The sequence below is a fragment of the Mobula hypostoma genome, chromosome 6, assembly GCF_963921235.1.
Source record: "Mobula hypostoma chromosome 6, sMobHyp1.1, whole genome shotgun sequence".
In the NCBI taxonomy this organism is placed as follows: domain Eukaryota; kingdom Metazoa; phylum Chordata; class Chondrichthyes; order Myliobatiformes; family Myliobatidae; genus Mobula; species Mobula hypostoma.
The window spans coordinates 27,135,245-27,158,582 of NC_086102.1; the positions used below are offsets into that span (position 1 = coordinate 27,135,245).

General features: G+C 37.8%; 1 protein-coding gene across 6 annotated transcripts in view; it reads right to left on the reverse strand.

Moving 5' to 3' along the window:
• Window positions 1–23,338, reverse strand: part of LOC134347881 (protein SON-like) — a 54,319-nt gene that overhangs the window by 14,245 nt on the left and 16,736 nt on the right. For 5 of the 6 annotated variants that reach the window (XM_063050444.1, XM_063050446.1, XM_063050450.1 and 2 more), the window contains exons 4-6: window positions 18,669–18,826; window positions 16,212–16,346; window positions 1,720–1,899 (exon numbers count right to left, since the gene is read on the reverse strand). In XM_063050444.1, the coding sequence (XP_062906514.1) occupies window positions 1,720–1,899; window positions 16,212–16,346; window positions 18,669–18,826 (473 nt within the window). The remainder of the gene's footprint in view (window positions 1–1,719; window positions 1,900–16,211; window positions 16,347–18,668; window positions 18,827–23,338) is intronic. The other variant, XM_063050445.1, reaches the window with a different exon arrangement.

The following is a 23,338-nucleotide window of genomic DNA, read 5'->3' on the forward strand; positions in this document are numbered from 1 at the left end:
TGTGGGGGGAGAAAGGTTTGGGCTCGATGTTCTTGTTTCATTTTGTGCGGCGGAAGGGGGCTTGGGTGTTGATGATTGGAATGTCATTCTTTTTTTGTGCGGGGAGTGGGTTTGATGTTTCTCTCTGAACGACCTTCATGTACTTTGTTTTGTAGCTATCTGGAGAAGACGAATCTCAGAGTTGTATATGGATACAAACTTTGATAATAAATGAAACTTTGAACTTTTTGAACCTTTTGACCCTATGAAATCTCACAGCATCAGGTTAAACCTGGGTAAGGAACCACCTCTTGACTACCACTTGATGTCCTCTTGCAGATTATGAATCAATGTTCCTCCACTGCCATAGAATAATACAACATGGAAACAAGCCCTTCAGCCCATGCTGACCACAGCATCCTCCCTGCTAATCCCAGTTGCCACTTTCAGCCCATTATCCTCCAAGCCCTTCCCCTCCATGTAACCACCCAAATGCCTCTTAAAGATACTATCTGTCTACACCGTCATTAATTACACAGTGCATTGTGCTAGGATAAGGTAGTTCTTCTGGTGAAGGTAATCCCATGGCAATGTTCGATAGAGCATTCCAGGATTTAGATAGACCAGCAATATATTTCCAAGTCAGGATACTGTGCAGCTTGGAAGAGAAATTTCATGTGGTGCTGTCCCCACGCATCTGCTGCCTTTGTCCTTCCTGGTAATAGGGGCTGTAGGTCTGAGAGGTGCTACAGGAGGGGCCTGGTTGGGTTATTGTAGTCCAAGTTTTTCAATGGTAAATATTAAAGCCACTGTGCAACAGTGAAGGACAGAATGAATGTTAGGTCAGTTGATGATGTGCCAATCAAACAGCTGCTTGTCTTGGATGGTGTCGATCTTCATGAGAGTTGTTGACCCTACAGTTGTGCAAGTGGTGAGTACTCAATCAGATTGCTAATTTGTGCCTTTTGGATAGTGGACAGGCTTTGGAATGACTGGACATAAGTGACTCACTATAGGATATCCTGCCTCTGATCTGCTTGGTATTTATTGTCGTCATGGTATTTACTAGATGGTCCAGCTAAATTTCTGGTCTGTGGTATAGGATGGGATTACTTTCATCACAAGAACTACCTTATTCTAACTGAATGCACTCTGCAATGATTTAATCTGTACGCAAGACAAGCTTTTCACTGTCTCTTGGTACATAGTACAATAATAAACCAATACCAAGTAAATCAAGAAGGTGGCTCACTAACACTTTGCGAAGAGAAATTAGGAAGTAGACCTTACAGGCAATGCCCAAATACTGAAAATAAAAAAATATATTTTTTAAATGTCCAACTGGCTAGTATTAGCTCAGAAGTCTTGAGGTGAGTATGAACCAGATATTTTAAGTGTATTTAATACAGTGCCAGGTGCCTAGAACCTCCCCCCCAAATAGAGACAAGAAGCAATAACTCTAACCAACTTTCTATCCTTTGACCAGCAGCATCTATCATTTAATGGTTAATGAAGCAAAATATAATAACATCATTATTCTACCAATGAAATAATAGATTTTCAATAGGTGTGATTGTAAAATAAGAACCAAATAGTTAACAAATTCAAAGTTATCCTGAAATAATTTAAAAATACCAAATTTGCACCTATTCATTGGGCTGGATTTGTTGAGAACCATTAAAAAGAAATGAAGCATGCGTTTCCCAATCACACACTGCATAAATCCACTAGGATTCTCACCTGAGAACTGACTTCTGGAAAGACATCATCAGTTGTTTCTTTACTGGTTTTTTCCACAGGAACCCATTGTCCATAACCATTCAGCACCTCTTTCTTCCTGTGTTGCGAACCAGAGGAAACTGGAAACTCCTTTGTTAGAGCCACCTGGGTTTTTGCTGTTGGCTTCACTGTGGCATTCTGCTAACAAAGGGACAGTCAACACTAATTTAAACAGCACATTGAGCAACCTTCTTCTAAACAGAGGCACTCTAATGTGGATACTAATGTCAACTCCATTTCAGCAGGGTTGAAGAACTAGGATTAACCCCACCTTGAAGGATCATCAGAGTCAGATTTTGACTCCGAACTGAGACATTCTCAGATTACTGTGGGCCGATGTTCGTGTAGAAGTTTGTTGTAATTAGAAATTGTTTAGTTTAATATAAAAGCAGAAAATATTGGCCTATTTAGAAGGTCAGGCACCATCTGCTCAGTTAGAGGCAGGGAAAGAGTCTTAAAATTTTGTTGTAACAACTTATGCTGGAAAATGTTAATCCAGTTTCACCCTATCTTACCGCAAGCTGCACTTTCTGATTTTATTTCACTTTTCAACATGACAGACAATATGAGTATTGCAAAAATGCCTCAAGGGGTTTTCTTCCAAATGAAGAATCAACACAACAAGGTGAATTTTCAATAACAGATTAAAATTTTACTCAGCAAACTTTGGTTATACAGTATAACCATAAAAATGGGTGCACTCTTTGACTAAAAATGTTTGATGTTAGGGTCATGGAATCATAGAGTTGTACATAGAAAAATCCCTTTAGCCCACTGGATCTATGCCAACCATCATACCTATCCATACTAATTCCACTTGCCTGATTAATTCAGTATCCCCCTATGACTTACTTATTTAAGTATCTGTCGAGATGCACCTTAAATATTGTTACTGTTCCTGCCTCCACCACCTCCTCTAGCAACTCAACCCATCTGTGTGAATATTTTTGCCCCACAAACTCCTTGTAGATCTCCTCCCTCTCAACTGAAACTTACACTCTCTAGATTTAGACACCCCTACATGGGAAACAGACACGAGGTATCTATTCTCTATTCATAATCGACAGTTCAGCAAGAAAGAATGTCAATGAATAAACTTAGAATTAGAAAATAATTCCTGAGGTGATTGATCTTCTTTGTTAGAATTGAAGTATACTTTACAATTCAGAACTTGTGTCCAATTTGCATTGAGAAAGAACATATACATTTCTGGTCATTGTAAAGCAAATATTAGAAATTATGAAGGACCAAAGACAAACTACTTTTAGCCAACCTAACTGTGATTTGTTTTGTCACCAAGGTACAAAGCTTTCATTCTCAGTCCAAGCCAAACTATTAAGAAGCTGTATTTGTTCTGTTTCACTGGTATCAGCTTCCTTTTCCAATGCACAGAGTGACTTGAAAGTCCTGTTCTTGCATTATAAGCACAGGCTAAACTCACTCTAGAAGTTGTCAAGTCACTTGAAGCCATTTTAATAACATGATGTTCTGATTACCATCTGTCAAACCTACTGGCATGACAAATTATTACAAATTAGCAGCCTCAGTCCTTTAGATTTTTATTATTGTAGTGTTTTTTAATATTTGACTTTTTCTTTCTTAATCCAGTCTTTTGCTCCTTTATATTGTGTTTTCTTTATATGCTTTGCTTCTCTAAGTCCAACCCTATGTCCCCGTCATAAGAGGTGGAAATAGGTAAGGCCAGCAAACAGGGCTCCAGTGGTGTAGGCCAATCCCCTTTACAGTGGATACAATGGATTACAGAAACATTGATGAACTCAAACCATACCATTGACTTCAGAGGATGATGGAAACAGGAGGTCATTGATGGCCTACGCTCCACTGGGAGCTAAAGGCCCCAAGTAAGTGAAGTTTATATGTTTTGTCATTGAATCAATGAATCTATCTTGCTTTTTCCTTTGTTCTGGTTTCTTGCTTATGAAGATCCTTCAACTCAGAAATATTGGTGCACCAGTAAAAGAACATAATTTTGGAATTGCATTATTTCCCAGGACTGGGGCCAGGTATTGGAGGATGCGAGGATCAGGATGGGTGGAGATTGGGAGTGAAGGTTGAAATTTTTAGGTAGGTCAGTGATCAGGTATTTAGGTCTGGGTTGATTGATGGAGGTGGACTAAAACAAGTGGATTGGCAGAGCAGGATATGGGAGAGGGTAGGGAGTTCAAAGATTAAAAACTCCATATGAGGCACAACTGGAGATGCACAGTTCAATACTGGTCATTTCTGGGAAAATGTGGACAAATTTTCCTACTAGTCCAAAAGTAGTATTGTATTCTGTAGAAAATTATAACTTTTGATTGTGTTACTGCTGAAGTTGCATCTTGCTTACAAACATCACTTACTGCTCAGTGAAATTAGGGGAGAATGCAAGAGGATCCATTCTTGAGAAAGGTCACTTTCACTTCCACAGCATTGAAGTAAACAAAAATAATCATATTTCTAGACCATTGGGCCTGACCTCCTGCAGTTCCTGATCGTCCTGTAGAGGGAGCTGCACAGCATGCATCTTTCATTAAGCACAACCCTCCAAGCACTAAATCCAACAGCCAAAGACAGGCCCATCAAACAGCATGCATCTGCAATTACTGCTGGTCTATTGCTTGAAGGAGCATGAACATGTCAGGACATTTTTTTTTCATGAAAATTATATGGAAGTAAGAAATAGGGGAAGTAAGTGATGTGGCCTCTCAAGCTTACTCCACCAGTCATTAAGGTTATGAATGATCTTTTACAAGCAAAAGAGATTCTGCAGATGCTGGAAATCTTGAGAAACACACACAAAATGCTGGAGGAACTCAACAGGTCAGGCAGCAACTATGAAGAGGAAAGGCCTCAGCCTAAAAAGCCGACTGTTTATTCCCCTCGATAGATGCTGCCTGACCTGCTGAGTTGATCCAGCATTTTGTGTATTTTGACTGGTCATTTACTTTGTCATCGCTAATTAAAGGTATTCAATTTATGCTAGGTCTTTTGTGTAGTTTTCTAATTCATGCAGATAAATGAGATTGCTGATTCATCTCTGGCATAACATACCTTTCTATCCCCTCCCCGCCCTGTAGATTCTTCTGAAGAGTTGTCAATATGGCAGAGATTTACAATAACATTATGGAGTGTTATTCCTCTCTCAATATCCTTTAAACTAAGCTTAACCAAGTGTTGATGGGAATAATATTCCAAACTAAGGAGTGTTTTGATTATGGAGTTCATTTTTTCCTTTCAAATAGATCAATACTACAGACTAAAAATCTTACTTCTCAATTCCCACTATCCTAGATGCCGTCACATAATAGTACCTTTTGTAAGAGTGACTTACCCTTATATAGCACATTTTTATGTGGTAAAATGTCTCAAGGCATTTCATGCTATCAAAGAAAATGTGCTCAAGTCACTGAAGGAGACGATTAAAGCAGGGCATTTTGAGCAGAAAGGAAGATAGTGACTGAGGTTTAGGAAGGAAATTCCAGAACTTGGGAACCTTTCCAGCTGTTTTCCAGAAGATGACCAAGTTCAGGGATGAACTACATACCACATTTAAAGGACAATAGACAATAGGCAATTCGGCCCTTCGAGCCAGCACCGCCATTCACTGTGATCATGGCTGATCATCCAGGAGAGATGATGTTCAGGGCTGTTGTTGAGCTGGAAATGGTTAGAGATAGGACAGGTTTATAACGTATGGGGGGATGTGGAAGAACAGATAACAGATTTGAAATAAAAATGCAACTTAACTAAGAGCCAATGTGAGTCAGCAAGTACAACATACAAATGCTGGAGGAACTCAGTGGGTCAGACAGCATCAGTGGGAGGACTGCTAAGTTCCTCTAGTATCTTGTTTGATACTCCATTTTCAGCATCTGCAGTCTCTTGCTTCTCCAGTGAGTCAATAGGCTTGGATTAACAGGATGTCAAACATGAACAAATGTAACAAAAGAGACTATCCAGTAATGTAGTTAAGAGGTAACGAAGGCATGGATATGTGCTTCTGCAGCAAATAAACCATAGCAACAGTAAGTTGGGCTTTGGATATACTATATCTTTGTAATGTTGCAGATTTGCACTCCAAAGTCACAGGTTAAATTTTGGTCCAGTTACAAACTGTTACCAATGAGGGTAATTGAAACTGGGGGTAAGAAATATAGTGGGTTACAGGGTTCGAGGCAAAGACTTTGGTCTTTGCAGTGTTTGCTGAAAAAAAATCTGCTTATCCATTTCTGATTGTAGGTCATGCAGTCTGACCAGATGACTGAGAGAGAGGGTTAGCATGTTGAAATATAGGTGTTGCATAATATGTAGCAATCATGCCTATAGAGAGACAAAACTGGATTTGTCCCTGTAGCTGAAATTAAGGCCTATTTTCTGTACATCCTAAGAAGTTAAATTGTTCTTACAAACACATGCAACTCCAAATCATCTCAGTTATAGGAATGTACAATACAGACTTTAACTCCGCATGTCCATGCCAACATTTTTGCCCACCTACCATTGTCCCATTTGCTTATATTTGGTATCATTCTATGCCTTGCCTTTTTAGGTCTCTTTAACCTAGTAATTGTTTCTAACTTCACCAGCTCCTGACAGTAAGCTCCAGAAATCAGGAACTCTGTAAAAAAAAACCTCTCAAAACTCCTTTAATGCTTCATCTCGTCCATACCTTTTTGATAACCCTACTATGCAATCTTTTATCAATTTAAGTAATCAGTCTTTAAAAACAATGCATGTGCAACACATACTCCCCTTTTAATGCTACTTCATCGATTAAAGACCATGAGGGCAGAATTGGATCATTTGGACCATCATTCAATCATAGCCAATATATTTTCCCTCCTCATCCCCATTCTTCTGCCTTGTCCCCACAACCTTTTACACTCTGTCACGAACCTATCCACCTCTGCCTTAAATATACCCAAACACTTGGTTTCCACAATCATCTGTGGCAATGCATTCCACAAATTTATCGTCCGTTGGCTAAGGAAATTCCTCAACTCTTACAACAGCAAAATGAGATTTGCTTTATGGTGAAGAATACTGCAAATTCCATCGCACAATTCATAACTCTGAATGGAAGCTGTACATTGAGGAAAGTAGGATATGTAATTGATATATTACTGTTTTCCACAAAAAGTTAATTTTTTATCCTGCATCAGCTTGGATCTATTAATTTTACATATAATTTTTTCCTCATAATGCTATTAAACGAATTTCAATATCACGAGGGGAAAATAATCTCTGTGCACAGGGCCTAATCAAAGAAAAGCCGCTGGTGGAACCGTTACAAATGGTATTAGCTTAAGCTTGATTTTTCCAGTTGTCACTGATTTCCAAAGACCTGCTGGGAATTTGTTTTTATAATTTTCCTAACAATAAAATTGGGATGGCAATGTTCTAATTATTATACACATTTTAAGGTCATTTCAAAACATGACTATAGATTAATGGGTTTGTGGTTATCTGATAGAATTTACTAATCAGTGATGAGACCAGAGTAGTGTCCGTGAGGCAGTAAGACTAAATGTGACAGCAAAAGGAACATGTAACCATAAATGAACTTAAAATGTTTAAGATTTAAATTCCTTTTTTTTTTGGGTGCAATTTATTTTGGAGATCAGATCAATGCTATTTTTTTAAGGCTAAGAATATCCTATTTTGTCAAAGTAAAACAGTAACCAAAAATACAGAATATTTCAAGTCCTAGCTATGTGCCAGAGGTCAGTTTAAAACATAAAGTTTATAGATCTGGAGGAAGTTATAGAAATAGCTTTGGGCAAGGCTATAGAGGAATCTGAAAATAAAGTTTGAAAAGTCAACAGATATGGATGTCATGGATGAGCCAGGAAAGCAGTTAAACAATGTTAAGGTAAAAATAAACACTGAGGTGGAGTGGATTATTATTAATAAAGAGAGAACTTGCATTTAAACAGCACCTTTAATGACCATTTTACATCTCATAAATTGTTCATAATGTGATAAGAAAAGCCTATTACCTTAAAACAAACAGCTAATCTCTACTTGTGTTTAACAACATTGAACAAACAACAAATTACAGTTAATTTCCTTGATCATGCTGGATGAAGGATGAATTTTGACCAGGAGTCAGGGAATATTCCCTGATTTTCTTCATGGTGCCATAGAATCCGTTTCCTCCATCAGAACACATTGACTCAACACTTAATGTTTCATTCAAAAGACTCGCCTCCAATAACACAGCAAAGTTAGCTGTGCCACAGTATCAGCCTAGAAATCATGGAAAGTCCAGGAGCAAGGCTTGAACCGAAAACTGAAGCTCACTTTACCACAGATTACTATACATTAGATCTGTATAATGTATTGTTACATGCATGATCATGGGATCAGTGCAGATATGGGAGAATAGAATTAAAAGTGAAAATTAAAGCTCAATTTCAGATGATGACCAGGTGTTGATGATGCAGTGAATTTAGTCGTATCCTGTTAAGTTGATAGCATCATGTTTTGAAACCATTTTGCTGAGTTTCAATCTGCAGCTGACCAGTTAATTGCACAATTTAAAATACCCAACTCCATTCATTTCTATTCTAATGTTGTACCAATGCTAGTAAACATTATTGAATGCTGACTGCTAGGAATCAACAAATGCCTTTTTAATTTTTCACATCAGTCCTAAGCCATTCCAACTATTTGAAACTCAAAACCATTCATGAAAAATCTACTGTCCATTTCCAATAAAAATTTAATTACCTATGTTTTTACCCATGTCAGTCTAAAGTATTAGAATGGCTTCCTTCCATTTCACTACAGGTATCATTTGCAAAAGTGCTTCATCAGTTTGTAATCAAATTCACTGACATACATTAGAAAAAGAACAGTATTACTAAAGTATCCCGCAGATCTTTCTCCTCACACACCCCACCCCAAAGAAAAACACAACCATTTAATATGAACACCAATGTCTTCACAATTCATTGAATTAGCTACAATTTCCATGTGGGCCACCTGATTTTACACCATTCACATAGACTATGCAAGATCCACCCATCTAAGGCTATGCTAGCTAGTTCTTAGCTTACTCTCACAGACAGCTTAGAAATTTACTCCCAATAAACAAATGACATTGCTTCATGGTTAAGCCAGAACATTACCTCAACTAAGGCCGAGGTAGTTCACTGCAGTCAAGACAAAGTGTTATTCTATCGATTAGAGATAATTGCAGTCTTATTTCTAATCAACAACTAAGAGACTAACACCTAAATGCCAGGGGAAGTCAGCAAGTCAGGCAGCATCTATGGAGGGGAATAAATAGTTGACATTTTGGGCCAAGACCTTTCATCAACTCTTGGTCTGAAATGACAACTGTTTATTACCTCCCATAGATGCTGCCTCACTTGCTGACTTCCTCCGGCATTTAAGTATTTTGCTCAAGATTGCCAGTATCTGCAGAATCTCATGTTTATCAATTGAAACAGAAAGTGCTATTTGCCCTGCCTGACACAGGTGCCAAGAAAAGCAGAGTTACCATTTCAGATCTAACATTAAGTTTGTTTCTCACAAATGTTATTTCAACTGTTGAGTATTTTTAGTTTGTTTACACTTCAGATTTCCACAGTATTCTTCTTTTTCATTGTGAGTGCAACCAATTTGCCAATGATACTGCTTTTCTTGAAAAATCCTTATTTGAAGTGCATCTCTTTTATTTTTGACAGAGATACAGCTCAGAACAGGCCCTTTCTGGCCCAACATACCGTACCACCTGGCAACCCACCTATTTAACACTAACCTAATCATAGAACAATTTACAATGACCAATTAACCCACTAGCCAGTACATCTTTGGAATGTGGGAGGAAACCAGAGCACCCAGAGGAAACACACGGTTCACAGGAAGAAACTACAAACTCCTAAGAGACAGCGCCAGAATAGAACTCTGAACTTTGAAACAGCCCTGAGCTGTAATAGCGTTGTGCAAACTGCCATGCTATCATGGCTTTTGCAGATCATTAATATTGATCTATACTAAAAATCATCAGGCAACAAGAAATTCAGTAGAAATGAACAAATGTGGAATAAATTGCTGATTTATTAACAAGAACTGATCATTTGTGCAAGGATTATGTACATAAATACTGTCAAAAATATTACAATCGTGATTTTCTTAATATATTGTTAAAAAGTTTACTTGATAGTTTAGAGGATTAAATACATGTGTAGCATTTTTAATCCATGTAACTCAGTACTTGCTCAATTCGTTGTTTGCATTGGAATCATCTCAGATATGCAGAAATTGAAGAACCACATATTATGCTTTCCAAATTAGAATTTATTTCATAAAATTAAAAGGGTTCTTAATCTGAAAATAAAAAAAATACAGATGTCAGAAATCTGAGATAAAATCAAAGTGCTGGATATACTCAGCAATTCAGTCAGCATCTGTGGAAAATGAAACTGAGTTAATGACTCAAGCCAATAAAATTTGTTCAAAATTTCCTTTGATTCTCTGAAAATGTATCAAACTGAAACTTTAGTTTCACTCCTTATGGATGCTGAAGGAACAAGCTGAGAATTAAAAACTATGTGTTGGACATTAACATTTTGAATTTGTTCCCTACATTCGGAAACTTGTTGAAAAAGGCATGCAAAAAATACTGCAAGACTGAAATCAAGCTTGCTGTAGATGTTTTCCATCGTCAAACAAACTACCCCTTTCTGCGTTCAGATATGAAATAGCGCAAAATTCAGCCAAACACGGTGGTCTCAGAACAGAAAGTGCTGGAACTACTCCACTGGTCAAGCTGTACCTGTGGTGAGGGAAACGAAGTCATGTCTCAGGATGAAGTCAGTTCATTGACCTAAAAAGTTAATTTTGTTTATTCTCCACAGATACTATCTAACCCATTGAGATTTTCCAGCATTGTGTGCTTTTATTCCAGATTACCAACATTCATTGTTTTTCTACTTCCCAAATATGTTTGAATGCATTGATACATTTAGTATATTTAAATATCTGCCATGAGGACATTAACTTTACAAATAAAAAAAAATTAACTTAAAAAATTGCAATTCTGTAAAACTCAATTAATACTTTGATAACCTTTGGTTGTTTTTATCTGCCTTGCAAAGAGAACAATACCCGCTGGTGTCCCACAAATTCTAAGCACCTTCCAGTTTACCAATTGTCAGTATATTAAGTAAGATCCCAGAGTTATCTACCCTAAAATTTAAATTTGAAGATCTTTAACTGATTTATGCAATTTTAAATTGGAAGCCCAAGAAAATCCCTATTATTTGCACAATAAGAAAAAGTGTAAAGAACTTCTCAGGACTGAAATTGGGAAAAAAAGATTGGGTAGAAACAAGGTTCTAATTTCAACCATGTAATAATACTGATTGTCCAGATGGGAATTTTCCAGTATTTGGTTATTAAACACCAGAATAAAAATTCTTCATCAGTTTGAAATTGTGATAAGATTTTTTAAAACTCTAGTGGAAGACTAATATGAAATGAGACTACATTCTTCCAATTGTGAAATGAAATAGCCAGTCTCTGATGATTCAACAGCTAAGAACATTACCTAATGTGGCATTCAGCAGGACATCTCATAAGTACTCCCTGGATTTTAGTTTGTTTATCTCACCGATAATGGCAGAGCTGGTAATAGTAACCGGTAATTACCTCAGCACAGCTGCAGTCCACAACCTATTGTCCATGCAAGTGCTCCTTGTATAAAGCACTGGACTTAGGAGTTGGGCTAATGATTTGAAGAAATGGTAAAAGTCACATCTACAAAAAGAATGTGCAGCTATGATACAACTTGAGTCTTGTTTTTCAGGAGAAAGAGTTAAGAGGAAAAAGTTGGGGAAAATGAAGAAATTGATTTTAGAGAGAGAAGAAAATAAGCAGCTTTATGTAGCGAGTTCTACTGTGGAGAACATACCTCATAGGAACTCGATCATACTCCCAGAAGGTGTACAATGAAAGCATGATATTAAAGCCACTTTTCAAAAAGAAACAGATGAATGAAGCATTAGCAGTTAAAAAAGAAATAAACAATTTAAAATTCTGTCTACTGCTAAATAACTTGAGTGGATATTTAACTTTAACAAGTTGAGGAAAAACATATCAGTTAGATACAACTGCACCCAGGCAGTTGAGAGAATGAAAGACATGATACATTTTACTGAAGGCAGATTCATTGTGAAAACTTCAGAAATGGCTAGTTCAAAAAGAGAGAATGAAAAATAAGTTTTAATCCAGATAAAATTAAAAGGAAATGGGTAAACATAACTATTGATAACTGGTCAAACAAACAAGCTACACTGTAGATTTGATCTTCATGTGTGCTCTACGCTAAACTGAAATTCTTAGATGGAACAAAACAGGGTCCAACATCTCTATACATCAAGGTAGATGTAACATCAAGGTGTATAACTTCCAAACTTGGGATTGGGCTGTTCAAGAAAAATGACCTTTTCTGGTCTCAAACTCTTTATGTACCCATGATGGCTGACTTGTGGTTTACATACCAACCTGGAATAGCACTTTTGAGGAGGTGGGGTAGGAGTGAGAAAATTAAAACTATATTCACAAGATATTAGTGTAATAATTTTATTACAGAGATGACAGCAAATGATGTTCTGGAATGAAAGACACAAAACTAAAAAAGCTAGCAGTATCAAACAATTGCCAAGATGTATTACATATTGAAGAATATGAAAAAATAATTTTTTCCTCCAGCAGCAGGAATAAAGCACAAACACACCTGGAAACTATAGATCACATCATGTAATGTTTCTAGCTGAAGCAGTATGTCTTTTACCAAGAACATGAATTTAATTCTTCTGAGGTTAGCTGAAGTGCAATGCCATATTTTTTGCATCAGTGTCTTACAAAACAGGGAGGAATCTGCATTGATCCTTCCTGGGAAACATGGGACAACTTCAACTCTTGTCTTTGGAATAAGCTACTTCTACTTATTCCGGTTTAAATGGGAAGTATCATAAAACATCTGAAGAAGAGTTCAGTTTTGGATGTTTTTTTTCCAACCTTGAGGAAAACAAGCCTGAAGTAGTCGATCCATTGCTCCGTCATATTAGAAGGAGTATTTTCAGAAAAGTAAACAACGAGTATCAGGTGCTTCAGGTGGATTTCTCTGAAACTACACAACTCAGTATCAAAATGAATTTCAATGTGCTCACTGGAACCAAGCTTGAACCACAATCTTCATTGCTGCAGACATAGCACCTGCAAAAGGTTTCTACTGTGGGTGGCTGGACAATGGTTTAAATAGAGAAGTCTGGGGGATGGCAGAAAAACATATTAAGAAACAATTTTGAGTCAAGATTACAAGTTTTATTCCTCCCACCAATATTCTCACAGTGCTAACATAATTTTCTGTAACCAAATCTGCACAGGTACCCAGGACTTGGCATAAACAACAACAGGAGTCACAGGATAGTGATCAAGTCAGTGAAGTGTATAGTGAACATGCTTCCTTTCTTATTCCTGGGACTTTGATCTATTATATATACACCTCACTGGCATTCCAAATGAAATGAGCTAATTTACTAGGGACTGGAAGTCAGCCGAGATCTTCCTGGACCACAAAGATCTTTCACAGATCTCTCAAATATCCGCTTTAAACCCCAAGACAATTGTCACTAAAATCTTCATTTACTGTTTTTAAAGACCCACTAGAAATCAGTCAAATAAAAAAGTAATGCATTGCAAGTATCTGTGCATTACTGCTTCACATAATTCAGATGTATTCAAGAAGTGTTAATCCAGGACTTTGACTAGCTCTGCCATGTGTAGATGGGGAGCAACATTAAAAAAGCAAATAGGCAGAGTATTGATAACTGCCAACCACTAAGATTAGAGCTCATCCAACTCACAAGCCTTCACTCATGAGATTGTGCTAGGTGGACTCAAATTGAAACCTTAAGCCTGCATGGTTTTGGAATGGAGTACTGAAGAAAGTGGGTTGAGAGTGAGGCATAGAGAAGAAGGTGGCATTAATGAATCATCTTATCAAAAAACTTCAGATTTAAAATAAATTATTGATAGTTTATTTGAAAGCATTACTATATGCCAAAATGTTTAAGGAACAACAAGCACTTGAACTAAAGAAAGCTAAGAAATGCCCCACAAAGTGGCAACTTTAAGCTAGCAGATCTAATTTGAAATATGAATGGCAAAGGATTTTATAATGGAAGTGACAAGTGTGACAAACACATAACAGTAAATTCTAAAATAATCAGAGAAATCAGTTCAAACTTAACAAATAGCCAATCTCAGAGTTGGTTTCCTTTGTAGAATTCAGTACCAACAGGTTATCGATCTGTAAATTTTGAAATTTTCTTGCATAGTTCAATGAATTTCACATGTTGAATTCTACCCATGTTGCACCTGCCACAACCCTTATAAAATGGCACAGTTGGGCCAGTATACAATGCTCACAGGCCCCAACAGTAATTGTGGAAGTGAAAGAATACACAATTGCAGAAAATATGCATGTAGCAAAGGTATGCTTGATTTTAGCAGAGGGTGGAGAGGGGGCAGGGTTAAGTAAAAGAGGTTACATTTCCTAAAGACTATAATAAAAAACACTACCTTATAACTAAAAGGGTATTTCTGGTGTTTGTTTACTGCGTCTTTTCTGAAACAAAAGCTCCAACAGTATTGAGACAGGGCATCCAGATATACTGTATATCCTCATACTACTCCAGCTTCTCACCATTTTTATTGGCCTTGTAGCTTCTAATTTGCCACAGCAAAATTAAATGGGCCATTTGCATCAACGCGATTTCAGGTAGTGGACCATACTGATAACCTATGACAGCTTATGCTGTTATTTTTTTTCTCAACTCTAAATATCCGCTATCAGGGCTATTCAGAAAACAATCAAAAAAAATTAAAATTTTTAAAAAGTGTTTAATTAAGATTATTAGCTAAAATAATAGAACAAAAACCACTTAGCTTCATTTACCATTTTAAAGAAAATCTACAATCATATTTAAACAAATGTCAGCTTGGTAAAAATTGGGGACCAGATACAAAGTGCTCCCAGTCTCTTGATGAGAAACCATTCCTAGACTCTGTAGAGTCCAGGTAACAATTGAAAGATTAGATGCAAGCATATCTGACTTAAAGCACATTCTATACCTCCATGCTGCAGTGAGCAAGAGTAGAAGCCCAGAATTAGCCAATAATATATAGTAACTAGGTGATATGTCCCCACAGAGCCTTCAGCTAATCATCAGTTTAAGCTAGCCCATTATTCACAGAACTAACAAGGAAACAGGACATATCATATTTATCATAGTGTGAGCCAAGATTAGTTCACAATCCCAAATATATTGTGAAATTCTCTATTCCAATTTTAATACAAATCAACATCAATGTGGAGTCTGAATGGAAACAAACAACAGGAGACAGTTTGGAACTGGGGTTTGAGGCTGACCTCCATGAAACAAAACTATCTATGGAACTCTGGATGAATTTGCTAATCTCTAAAACCACAATAGAACATTTGAGAGGGTATATGAAAGAATTTAACATGATACAGTCTATAATCTTAAAAAGAGCAAATGGTTCAATTTCAGAAAAACACTGGATAATTCAAGAAGCAAGAAAAATCCAAAAATTTAAGAAAGCAGTAACTAGCACAGGCCCATAAGACTGGGCGAGATATACTGAATAGTAAAAGTTGACAAAGTATGTAATAAGAATCACCAAAGTACGAAAGGTAAAAAGGTTAGGTAAATCAAAAGCTAAGCAACAAATTTAGATGTTTAAGGGGCAATTTGATTTACAATTTTCACATTGCAAAGATGGGGTCTGATATAATGGACAGAGGAAAAACTTTATGCATTGGACAAGTAGGCCCAGACCTTTCAGAAGTTAGGAATTGTTTCTATCTAGAGTGGTAGCAGAAATCTGGAACTCTTTTCAAAAAGTAAATTAATATTCAGTCAAATGATAACCTTAAATTTTCTAAGCTTATATATTTTGCAGAAAATTTATTCCTAGGGTAGGGCACTTGCTGCCTTAAAGTACATTAATGAAATTCTTCATGACATTTGACTCCATTAAAGGAGGAGCTGGCCAATTAACCATTGATGGCAGCAGACCTAGATAAAAAGCTGTGATTTTACTTATCATTTTGTGTCCACTTTCCAATGGAATCAGAAAACATGATTAGGATGGAAACTGATTTTTGATTACATAACACAGACCTTTAGAAACCGATCATTAGAAAGCCAATTGTTATCTTGTCTGGGAACACCCTCCTTGAGCACTGATTCAGAATTGAGCCCATGATCTAATTGTGCATGGCTGTGTGCTAAACTGATGTTATTTTTAGCTGTCGAGCATCCATCTAAGCTGATTACACCCCTTGGATAATAATAAAACACAAATTAAACCACCTATGACTTGGTTCCATTAATGCATAAATTACTTACACTCAAGCTGAAAGAAATGGGTTTCAGTTCATTAACTTTAATTGGTTGACTACTGAATGGTTCATCCTCTTCAGAGAGATGTGGTTTGTTACCCAATTCATTATCATCGCTGCTTTCGACTATTTTCTTGCATTTCTGAGAAGGAAGTATCCAAATACACACATTGAATGAACACACAATATAGATGCTACAACTAAATCAAACAATCTTCAACATGAGCAAAAGCATTTAAAGTTTATTCTGCAAACAAATCCAGCAATTGCTACATTTATTGTTTGCAGAGAACTCAGCACAAAAATAATACCTCAGCATTTGCCAGGAGCAGTCTTCTATCCCTAGATTGGTGAGGAGAATGAAGTTTGAAGAGAAGGAAACAGCCATTGTTCCTTCTAATAGCTATCTAGTATTTTCATGGCTATATTAAGTATGACTCAGAGTGAGAAAAACATAGACCCAGATTTTGATGTCCAACTTCCATATAAAGAGTACATGTGGACAAAAGCCCCCTCTTCCCAACTAGCAAAGCCTGCATTATATAATCAGGGTCATACTGAAAGGCTAAGATGAGTTCTGTTCATCAAACTGCTCAGATCTCCAATAACAGCAGCACCAAAGGCACACCACTTATTTCACCATTCATCAAGCTGCAAATTTTCCCCAATGCCTTTGAATTTCCTTGACATTCAGAACAGTTAGCAATTAAAAAAGTACATTTTAAAAATAAAATTCCTCCAAAATACTCAAAAGTTAGTCCTATAAATCTGATCTTTTCTGTGATAATCTAGTTGATGGAGGAAAGCAGCATGGTAGATATTGTCCATATGGATATTGTCCATATTGTGTTTGATCCTGCATAGTAGGCTGGCTCTGAAGGTTAAGGCACAAGGGATCCAAGGCATGATAGTGAACATTTGGCTGGTTGACAGAAGGTAGAGGTGAAAGAAATCTGTAATAAGTGGTCTAATGCAGGGATCTGTGCTGGGACCTTTGCACTTTCTTTAAAAGCAAATATAAATGACCTAATAACAATAAAGGGCAAATGATTAGAAAGTTTGCAGACGACATGAAAATTGGAGTCATAGACAGCGAAGAAAGTTGTTTAAAAAATACAATAGGACAGTTGAGAAGTAATGACTGATACGAATTTAATCCAAGCAACACATGAAAGACATGGGCATTTACTTGGATAGGAAGAGGGAAATGGGCCTAATGCAGCAAATGGTATAGGCAAGATAGTCACAGACAAAATGTATCACGGGCCTGTTTGGGCTGTACATTTCTATGGTTCTTTATGTATAAAGATTACCTGAAAACACAATTAAAAAGTGTAACTTACTTTATTCTTACCTTTCTTCATGAAACGACAAAATCTATTTTCAAATGGGTGCGTTTACAACTCCATCTATAAAAAGATTCCTCAACTTCAATGCAGGAGAAATTCCTGCAAGTTCAGAGCTAAGAGTAGTGTTAGATTCACCACCAGAATCATCAACAAGTTTGGCACTTGTGATCAGGTCTGCATACAATGTAGCAAACTTCCTGCCATTAAGTGGACAAATAATGCCAGATCACCATGGAACTGCTGCAAAATCCAGCAAGATCTTGACCATTAATCCAAGCATACAGAAAAAAATTACTATTTGATCTCAAAGGGTATACGTACAAATTTAATCAGAGGGTTCAATGAGGTTTTTTGACAGATATTAATAAATACTTAGAATTCCAAAAGCACACATATGTAGAGCTTGTGCACCTTTTGATATGATTGTGAACTTCTTTTGTCTGGTTGTTGCCATTGCTCAAGCTCAGGTGCCATTTGATAGAGATATATTGTTAAACAACTTTTCTGAGAAGGATGGGGGAATACTATGCATAGGCAGCATTTTCTCCCAACTTGGATTTTAAGTTTCATAATTTGTCTCACAAACTACTGAAGTTAAGAATGCCTATGTTAGAATACTAAAATAAAACCAGTGTTGTTTTCAGTTGTTCAAATGTCATTTGGAGATTATTTTTGCCTTCCTTCTCCCTTCCTACAAGAGACAGGGACCAAGGAATAAAATTCATTTTTAGCCAAGCAGATTTGGGCAAAGCTCCAGCTGAAGTACATAATATGAGATTATCCTTTCCATGGGCTTACTATTACTCCCAGGATTATGTTGCTAAACCTTCTCCTCTCCCCAAAAGCTAGATGCCTTCCTATACTCTAGTCATACCACACACACAAGTCTAGGTAATGAGTGCAGAGTTCCTAATCTCAAATAGTTACACAGAACAAAGATCAGACTCAGAACGGTCTTTGGAAGTCATGAATATAACATTCTTCCCAATATCTTGTACTTCATGGTTTTCCAAATCTCTAAAGCCTCAAGCTGCCTGTATCAGGAGTTAGGAAAAGTGCAAATAACTAAGGCATTATGTGGCCAGAAAACAGTAAAAAGAAAGCAAAATATTTACCTCTGTGAATTCTTCTATTGATGAACAACCCCTTTTTTTGGTGATCACTTCTTTAACAAGAGGCACAACAGGTTTCAGGTTTGCTGGCAGAGGCATTCCAGCTTTGGCACACATGGCTGCAGCATTGGCTTTTGCTATCTCTAACAACTGTGCTTTATCTGTACAAAAGGGGGAAAAATACCCATTGGTTTATTTTTTTAAAATCATTCTAATTCTGTGTTTCTCCAAATCAGGCTTCTGTGGAAGAATTCATCATGTTGTGATTTCAAAAAAGCACGTTAACACCACAAACTATATTAATCCCATTTTTAGGTATCAATGTTCAATATTATTATTAGATCAAGAATTACGAGTGGTACTATGAGTTAACCATACCATCCCCTATTACCTCTGGGATATTCAACTGAATCCAGACATGTTGGAATGCCAGTAACTCTTGTTACTAATGACAACCTAAGCAACATCAAGTCAATTTCTTCTAAACTAGTCAATCGAAACATATGTCCTAAAAACTCGGATATGGAAAAGAAAATCGAAATTCACACATCTGCAGGGGAGGGAAGTTGCTTATGTACCTGTCTACTATAGAGCTGCACATGCAATTGAAAGTGTAAATTGGCCAAAACATCTATCTGGATTCTCACTTAATACAGTGGATTCTGGTTAATTGGGCCATCGGTTAATCGGGCCATCGGTTAATCAGGGCAGTCGCTTATTTGGGACAACTCAAGGAACAAAAACAATCAAGAAAATAGCCGAGATTCCCTTTGTTTATTTGAAGCCCCATGCCACTAATTGAGACAGGAAACTTATCAAACTGTTTCTAACTAGCATCAGTCACGTGTACTTATGAGGCCATTAGACACTGCACCGCACTTAGAACAAACAGTTGCATATGTTTCTGTTATGGGCTCTGATTCAATGTGCAGTCATTTTTAATAATTTTGTATTTTTATTAAAATCTTTCAGACCCTTGCCAAAATGCCATGAAAAGATTTGACACTCGGCGAAAAAATTACTCTACTGGAACAAATTAAAAACTATCCACCTAACACCACTCATCGTCACCTAGCAAAGATAACTGAGATCTACAATTGCACACTTGATACATCTGCAAGATGAGCTGTAGGAAGAAAGGGCATTACACAAGGGATAACAGGGAACACCCCAAAAACAGAAGCAAGAAGCTACAGAGCCAAGCAACACACACAAAATGGAGGAACTCAGCAGGCCAGGCAGCATCTATGGAAGAGAGTACAGTGGATGTTTTGGGCCGAGACCCTTCATCGAGACTGGAGAAAAAAAAATGACTGGTACAAGCTGGCAGCAAAGACATGTTCCCAGGAAGGATACATGGCTGTGGTGGCAGATCTGGGTGAACATGTGATCAAAGAGTCAGGATGCCGCAGAGATCATAGAGGGGGAGAAGAGAGAGAGGGTTTCATTGAACTCCCACCAAAGGGAAGATTTAAACTTCTTCAGGATAAGCATCCCTGGAAGAGGCTTCGCAGTGTAGTAATCCAATCATGAACAAGAGAAAATATGCAGATGCTGGAAATCCAAGCAACACACACAAAGTGCTGGAGGAACTCAGCAGGCCAGGCAGCATCTATGGAAAAGCTACAGATCCAGATGTTGAAGAGGATCTCATTTAATAGTTTTCCATTGTAACTGGATAAAGTGTGTGTGTGTGTGTGTGTGTGTGTGTGTGTGTCTGTCTGTCTGTCTGAGTGGACCAATGTTAAAGCAAAACAAGTCAGTAGAACTAGAGAAGAAGCTGGTCTCAAAGATTTTAAAGTAACAGATAGTTGGTTGGCTTGATGGGAAAACTGGCACCACATTAAATTCAAGAAAGCACATGGTGATGCTGTAAGTGCAGAAACATGGAAATCTATAAAACTTCCTGATGCTTCAAAAATTTTGTGCGGATGGTATCTGCAATTCTGATGAAACAAGCCTTCTTAAAAAAAAATTGGGCCACGCCAAATGGTTCTCATAGCTACAAACTCAAAACACTATCAGGTTCAAAGAAAGCACTGAATCAATTATCTGCACTAGATGTCTGCATTGACTTTGTTCATTTATAGTCAATCAACACAGGAACATACACTGGATGAGTTCCTCCGTTTAAGAACTAATTTTAAGAACTAATACTGTTTTATAGTACTGTAGTAGTATTGTTAGTGTTCTAATTTTTTCTGTATTTTATTTAAATACATAAATTTCATTTAAATAAATAATATTACTTAGTTAAATGGTAGTTCCATCTTTTTTTTTATAGCCTTTAACTACTTCTATGAAACTATTGGTGCAGCCATTTAATTGGACAAAATGTACTAGTCCCAATGTGCCCCAATTAACCAGACTTCACTGTATAAGTGATGGTAAGTCAATCTATCCCAGCCCTTGGAACACTTGCATTCCCCCAAACTCCACAGACCGTTCAATAGTTCAGGTCCCTGGAGCTATGTGGCAACAGAACCAACTAATCTTAAGGTGAAAAGGGTGAGCAATTTAAAGTTCCGAGGTGTCAACATCTTTGAAGATCTAGCCTGGGTCCAACATACTGATGCAATTATGAAGAAGTTAGGACAGTTGAACTGAACTGACTTTATTACTTATATCCTTCATATACATGAGGTGTAAAAATCTTTACCTTACATCTCCGTCTAAATGAGCAAAGTGCAATTTATAGTAGTTTATAATAAATAGTATGTACAACAGGACAATCAATATAACATAGAAATACAATTGTATCAGCATGAATTTATCAGTCTGATGGTCTGGTGAAGAAGCTGTCCCAGAGCTTGTTGGTCTTGGCTTTTACGCTGCGGTACCGTTTCCCGGATGGTAGCAGCTGGAACTGTTTGTTGGGGTGACTCAGGTCGCCAATGATCCTTCGGGCCCTTTTTGCAAACCTGTCTTTGTAATTGTCCTAAATAGTGGGAAGTTCATATCCATAGATGCGCTGGGCTGCCACACACCACTCTCTGCAGAGTCCTGCAGTTGAGGGAAGTACAATTCCCATACCAAGCAATGATGTAGCCAGTCAGGATGCACTCAATTGTGCCCCTTTAGAAAATTCTTAGTATTTGGGGGCCCATACCAAACTTCTTCAACTGTCTGACGTGAAAGAGGCGCTGTTGTGCCTTTTTTACCACACAGCTGCCGTGTACGGACCACGTGAGATCCTCAGTGATGTTTATACTAAGGAACTTGAAGCTGTTTACCTTCTCAACCCCACATCCATTGATGCCAATAGGGGTCAGCCTGCCTCCATTCCTCCTGTAGTCCACAACCAGCTCCTTTGTTTCTGTGCCATTGAGGGAGAGGTTGTTTTCTTGACACCACTGTGTCAGGGTGATGACTTCTCTGTAGGTTGCCTCATTATTATTTGAGATTAGGCCAATCAGTGTAGTGTCGTCAGCAAATTTAATGAGCAGTTTGGAGCTGTGAGTGGCGACACCGTCATGGGTATAGAGAGAGCTAAGGAGGGGGCTTAGGACACAGCTCTGAGGTGCACCTGTGTTGAAGGTCAAAGGGGCAAAGGTGAGGGAACCTACTCTTACCACCTGCCTGCCATCTGACAGGAAAAACCAGGATCCAGCTACGCAAGGCAGGGTGAAGGCCGAGGTCTCTGAGCTTCTTGTCAAGCCTGGAGGGAATTATGGTGTTGACTGCTGAACTGTAGTCCAAGGACAGCATTCTCACACAAGCATCCTTTGTCTCCAGATGTATAAGGACAATGTGTAAAGCTGTGGCTATTATGTCATCTGTTAATTGTTGTGTCAGTAGGTGAATTGTAAGGGGTCCAGTGTGGGTGGTAGCATGCTGCAGGTATAATCCTTGACCAGCCTCTCGAAGTATTTGCTTATTATTGAGGTGAGTGCGACAAGACACCAGTCGTTCAGACACGTTACCTTGGTCTTTTTAGCTACAGGAACAGTGGCGTTTGAGGAGACTTGGTATGTCACCGAAGACACAAATTTCTACAGATGTACCGCGGAGAGCATTCTAATTGGTTGCATCACCATCTGATATGGAGGGGCACTGCACAGGATCAGGAAAAGCTGCAGGAAGTAGAAAACTCAACCAGGTCCATCATGGGCACTAGCCTCTCCAGCGTAGAGGCCACCTTCAAAAGGCGATGCCTCAAGAAGGCAGCATCCCATCATCCAGAACATGCTTATTTCTGATAGCTGTTTAAAGAGGAACTACTGAAGCCTGAAGACACACACTCCATGTTTCAGAAACAGCTTCTTCCCATCCACCATTAGATTTCTGAACAAACAATGAACCCATGAACACAACCTCGGTATTTTTTTTCCTTTTTCTGAACAATTTAACTTTTATATATTTCTTATTGTAATTTATAGTTTTTAAAAAATATTATGTATAGTAATATTCTGCTGCCACTAAGTTAACAAATTTCACAGCATATACCAGTGATATTAAACCTAATTCTGAATCTGCAGCCAATAATCGTTGAATGCCATTACCTTCCTGCTTCAGGAGCTTACACCCATCTGGATGAGCCAGGCAGCACTGTGAAAATCATGTTCCTTGATTTCTCCAGTGCTTTTAACACCATACGACCTGCTTTACTAGGGAGTAAGCTCATGGAGATGCAGGTGGATGCCCTACTAGTGTCCTGGATTACAGACTACCTG